Below are 6,000 nucleotides of genomic sequence, written 5' to 3'. Positions count from 1 at the left end.
TCACACATGTGTTCTGAGACAGGGTCCATATGATTCAAAATATGAGTACATGGCACAACAAAGTTTATAAACTCCTCATTGTGAGAAGGAACATAAAAGATCTACCAGGTGACTCAAGATATGTAAGCATTGAGGGTGTTTTAAAGAGAGTGACCAAATGTTTTGTAATTTCCATCTCTTTATCTTTAAACTATATGATAGTAGTGCTCCCTGGCAAGGAAAAGATGGATCCCACTGATAAATTTTGCTGTCGCAGCAACTGTAGCCATTATACCTCCCCTTATTTTAATGATGTGTCACTTCCTGCTTCAGCCTCAAATCAGGTACAGGGGCAAAAGTCCATGTCATGACAGTTGAAATTTAATGGTGGCTACTGCCTATTCTCTTCATTTAACCCAAGAAGCCATTGCAAATAACCCAAAAACCCACTGAGGGAGACGGACATTATTTCCCAGAAGTAAATACAGCTCAGCTTGTACTTTGGAACAATTGGTCAACCTTGCTACTTGCACAATCAACTAGCAAAGGTTATGCAGTGCCGGAACATGATCATGGCAGAATCACCAGGCCTCTTCACCGTCTGTCTTTTAGGATATCTACTCAGTGCTGAATGTACAGGTTTGTTTCCTTTTAAAAGATACATTGAATATGCTTGTCTTTCAGATATAGAAATGTCTGCTGCTATCTTCTTCACTAAATAACAATTATAGGATTTGACAGCAATGTTTAAGATTCTAGTAATCAGCATGTGTGTTGGCAAGTACTGGTTCTCTGGTATATGTATCTCCTTAATTTTTAAAACTAAATAAATTTACAATGCTTATGGTATATTTTTAATGGACACTTTGAATTTATGATTTCACAATGTAATTCCTTTTAGAAAACAGTCATCTCCTTGGTTAAAAAAAATTAAATGTGGGAAAATACTTCAACAAGGAAAGAGCAAACTATGAAGAATAAATTAATTGTTGCTTGGTTACTTTTACTCACAACTTTGAAATCAAAATGGGAAACATTAAAACCACAAAGAATGGTTTTATCTGCACAAAAAGTTTGATTTAAGATATATGATGTAGTTCACCCTGGACAGTGTAGCTCAGTGGTTAGAATGTTGGCCAGCGCACCAAAGGGTCATGGGTATGATTCCTGGTCAAGGGCACATACCTTGGTTGCAGGTTCGATTCCCGGCCCTGGTCGGGAGGCAACCAATCAATGTATCTCTCTCTCATCACTGTTTCTCTCTCTCTCCCCACTACCCTCCACTCTCTCTAAAAATCAGTGAAAAAAATATGCTCGGGTGAGGATTAACAACACAAAACAAAAAAAGGATATATGATGCGTTTCAAAATTTTGTAACTATATAATAAGGCATGCCTTTAATTTAAAAAATCTATACAATTATATACTTTCAATTTAAAGTTTTAGTTAAAAAAACAAATTTTTCATTTGTAAGTTGTTATTTATCATTAACATTTTTCATGGATCAGGAAGAAATTGTTTTATTTCTTATTTTAAAGATCTCACAGTTAATACATGGGGAAACTCAATACTCGAGCTCTTAGGAGAGCAAAGCCAGTCCAAGAATTGACATGAAGAGTAGAAACTGGTTAATGCTATGTGGATCACTTGTGTTTTTCACAGCTTTAGTGACTTTATGCACCATCCCCAAAGGAAAGCACACAGGAAAGAAATTACCTCATTTAGGAAAACAGTATGTTCTCACAGGAAGCATTCATCACACTTACTTGTCAGCCTACTATAATCAAATCTAGTAGCTGACAGTGCCAGGATCAGGGGTGCCAACCCTAAGCATCCCCAGAAAGCAGACTGGCCCCATGGTTCCCACTCCAGACATGATGTCAGACTGAAATGCAGAAATAATGATACAAGAATGCAAAGGTTAAATCAAACTAGCAAAGTGGGTAGAGTCCAGGAATAAAGAAATTTAGCAGGAAAACTAAATTAAAGCAGGACATAAAGCTAAGTTTTTACAAATACCTCTTTAGCGTGAGGTCAGCAGGACAGAGGATCCAAGCCCTTCCTTCAGGTTAAGTGGTGAGATGATGGAGCTTTTAAGAGGGCTACTGACCGCTCAAAGACCTCAGATGTTAGGGAAAAAGGATAAATATGAAGAAAAACGAGGAACTGGGATTTCAGAGCTTTGGAAATAATGACTAAAAGAGATAAGCCTAAAAAGAGGTTAGAAATATGATCCTCAAACAACACTGAGGAGAAAGGCAGTGTGATTCTGGAGTCATTGGAGTCAAAGATAATAGGCCCTTGAGGAGAGAGCCAGGGGAATTTTCCTAAGGTGGACAGTATTGATGCAGCACTCTTTGCTGCTGTTAAATTGTCATTGGCTTCTAAAAAGCAGTTTCGATGAATGATTTACTGAGCTGTTGCAATTTCATAGCTGCTGCTCTTAGGTTTTATTGAATCAATTTGGATTTTGAAATCAAAACTGTTCTGTGAAACCAATTCAGGTTTGTAAAGTGCATGGACCAAAACTGTCTTTCATTCAGAATGAGTGAATGAAAGGAATGAATAAAACACAACTTCAATCTACTTTATACTTTATACAAATATACTTTATAAAACTTTACAATATTGAGTGACTGTTATGGTACCAGGTACTGTGGCAAGGTACTCAGGTCTTAGGGATAAACCAGACTCTCCTCTTTAGCCTCAAGCATCATGAGTTCAGGAAAGAGATTTCAATATAATGTGCTAAAGTGTGTACCAGGTGTTAAAGGAGCATGGAAAAAGAAATACATTAACTGAGGAATCACCTGACAGACAATATTTTGAGCTGAGTCTTAAAAAGTGAGTAGATTCACTCTTCTTAAATGTCTGACCTAGGGCATTCTATGCAGACAGGATCATTCATGTGCAAAGAGCCAGATCCACAAAGAATGTGAGGATATTCAATAACTTAGTATGCTTTGAATATTGAATATGACAAGTGAGGCAGGAAAATTGGGCAGAGTCAGGCCATCAGATAATTAAAATCCTAAACTAAGGAGTTTGAACAATAGAAAGCAATGTGTAGTCATCAGAAGTACAAATACCACTAATGGGTTATTTTGAATGCTCAGGCTGACAACATTCTAATCAACTGTTTAGGGAAGGGGTTACAAGACTAGGGGAGACCAATCTTGAAATTACTGCAATCATTCAGGGAAAGCAGGAGAGCCTGAACCTGGACATTAGCAGTATAGACAAAGGAGGGAAAGGAATTCAAGTAACATTAAGGAAGTAAAAAAGATATGACTTAAACATCTGGGTATGGGAGGAGAACAGGTTTAGAAAAAGTGTATAGAGTATGTCTTGGGCGTTTTATGCGATTACTGGATACAACCTAGTGCCTAACAGCATGGACTGTGCATGTGACTGCCAAAGTAGGAAGCTTGGCTGTGACACTTTAGTGTGTAACCTGGGGCAAATTACTTAACCTCTGTGAATTTCTGTTTTTCTCAGTTACAAAAAAAATGAAAAGACAGTACCTCTTAATGGGGCTGCTATGAGGATGGAATGAAATAATGGATGCAAAGCACTGAGCCCAGTGCCCAACGTATCAGAAGCATTAATAAACATCAGCTCTCTTTCATCACATTGCAATGTACAGTTAGCGAGCTGGAAATAAGATCTGGAATTCAGAAGATGTATTTGACTAGAGATGAATATTTGGAATGCACTGCTGAATAATAGTAGTTACAACCATGTTTATGAGGATCCAGAGAGTGAGCATGGATATTATGGCACCTAGTACAGGGTCTGGTTGTAGTGACTGTTCAGAAAATTGTATTGAAAGAGTCAGGGCTGGATTAGGGTAGTGCATGAGTGTACTTGCACACACTGAAAGAGAGTGCCTCCTTCAATTTTGTGCACTAAATGTCATGTTTACCTCACCTCAGTTCTGACCTTAACTAGGATGGATGGAGTGAAAAGGGAAAAGGCTGAAACTGGAGCCTGGGAGAACTCTGAATATTTAAGGGGCAGGCAGAAGAAGGGGAATTAACTGATTCAAGTGGTGAATGAATAACAAGAGTTAAAGTAAAGAAGAGAACCAGAATAGTGATTTCATGGAAAGAGTGTCCTGAAAAGGGAGAGATTAATGATTAGAAATGTTTCAGAGGAGTCAGGAAATACATAAACTCAAAATTATACTTTAGGAAGTCATGGCTGATACTGACAAGTCATTTCATTATATGGATGACAGTAAAGAAGGAAAAGAGCTACAGAAAAGAGCACTAAAGAGCCAAAAGTAATTGAGAAAATTTTGAGATTATAAGTTTCACAGGTTGACTTATTTAAGACCATCTGTATGAGCAAAAACTAACCTGAACAGCCAATTCACTGAGTCCCATAAATTTGAGATCCAGTTTTATTTTCTAGGAAGGGAGCAAGTGAGTTAGTAGGGAAGAAGAGTGATAACTGACATATACCAGCCTATACATATTATTTCACTGATCCTGTCAACAACACTGTGAGGTACATTCTATATAATAAAAGCTTAATATGCAAATTGTTTGACCGGGAGTTCGACCACTCTCTATGACATCTGCTGACCACTAGGGGGCGCACGGAACATGGTGGGTGTCAGCGACATAGTGCTGGCAACGGGCAGCATTGGAGGTGCTGCCAGCCCTGATGGGCCCCGGCGAGAGCGGGACCATGGCAGGATGGTGGAGCAGATGAGTATGCAGCGCCAGGCCAAGGCGGATGCGAGCGAGCGCCCGATCACCCTGCTGATTGCCCCACAGAGAGCAACCAGTGGTGGCAGCAGGGGGCAGGGCCACTGCCCAGCTCCCACGCACTGAGGGAGCTGGCCCTGACCAATCATCCCACAGACAGGATGGTGGAGCAGGTGAGGGTGTGGCGCCAGGCCACGGCAGGGTGCCAGGCGGGACTGCAGGGCTGTGAGGCTGGGGGCACGAGCTGGGGCCCAATCCCCGCAAACCCCACCCATGCATGAATTTGTGTACATGGCCTCTAGTATTCTTATAATACTACTGGTATACCCATACCAAGTTAAGCTTCAAAGATTATATGACTTGCCTAAGATCTCACAGCCAGCAGGTTGTAAATTCAAATCCAGGTATATCTAATCTGACTCCAAAATTCTGTTTTCCACTAGATCACACTATAAATAGATTCAGACATAGATGCTATTATAGATGTGCCAAGGACCAAATCCATGAATTGGCTAGCTGGGGAGGAGAGTGTGGTGGAGGCTGGGAGGCATCAATATGCGATGGCATCTACCTGCAGCTTGGAAATTGTCTCACAAGGTGCTCAGCTGCCTCAGAAGGGAAGGAAGGCAGCAGATGGCTGCACTAATCTACTGGTTTGGATTGGAGGGTATTGCAGCACTGAAAAAAGGTGACGGGAACTAAGAAAACTGGCATGTGACGAGAAGTCTAAGCTAAATTTAGGGGGAAAAATGAAGCCCAAGAGTATTTGCTAAATAAGAGAAAAGTAAGGTTGTCAAGGGACTAGAAGGGTCCACAAAGTGAACAGATGCAATGAAAAGAGAGGAATATAGTTTAGTTTGTTTCTTTTCTTATCCTTTTTTTGAGTTAACGAGAAAGCAGTCCCAAAATGCCTTGGAAAGTTCATTTTTATAAGCACCTGGTTCTGTTCAGATGGTATCAGATAGTCTCTTGAAGAAAGAAATGACTCTAGGTGACTTCTTGAGTATCTATATCTATAACTATATCTATATCTATATCTAATATATATATATATATATATATATAGAGAGAGAGAGAGAGAGAGAGAGAGAGAGAGAGAGAGAGAAAGAAAGAGAGAGAAATTGAGGTTTGAGAGGAGGGAGGGAGGAAGAGAATTAGGTTAGAGATCTCAATCCTCTAGAGCTCAGGAATGTTCCTACAGGCTAGGCAGTCATAGCTAAAATAAACCACACACTGCATCCCAGCAAAAGACATATCACTGGAATTCTTACTACAACACATGTCAACTGAAGGTGTTGTGGGTCTA

General features: G+C 40.0%; 1 protein-coding gene across 1 annotated transcript in view; it reads left to right on the top strand.

The window, feature by feature from the left end:
- Positions 1–384: 384 nt before the first annotated feature.
- Positions 385–6,000, top strand: part of F9 (coagulation factor IX) — a 38,730-nt gene continuing 33,114 nt past the window's right edge. Inside the window, exon 1 of the mRNA XM_036306138.1 lies at positions 385–618. Coding sequence (XP_036162031.1) covers positions 531–618 — 88 coding nt within the window. The 5' untranslated portion in view covers positions 385–530. The remainder of the gene's footprint in view (positions 619–6,000) is intronic.

The sequence above is a fragment of the Myotis myotis genome, unplaced genomic scaffold (genome assembly GCF_014108235.1).
Source record: "Myotis myotis isolate mMyoMyo1 unplaced genomic scaffold, mMyoMyo1.p scaffold_m19_p_4, whole genome shotgun sequence".
NCBI classification, from domain to species: Eukaryota; Metazoa; Chordata; class Mammalia; order Chiroptera; family Vespertilionidae; genus Myotis; species Myotis myotis.
The sequence above is the reverse complement of the archived record's forward strand: the minus strand, read 5'-3'. Positions and strand labels throughout refer to the sequence as shown.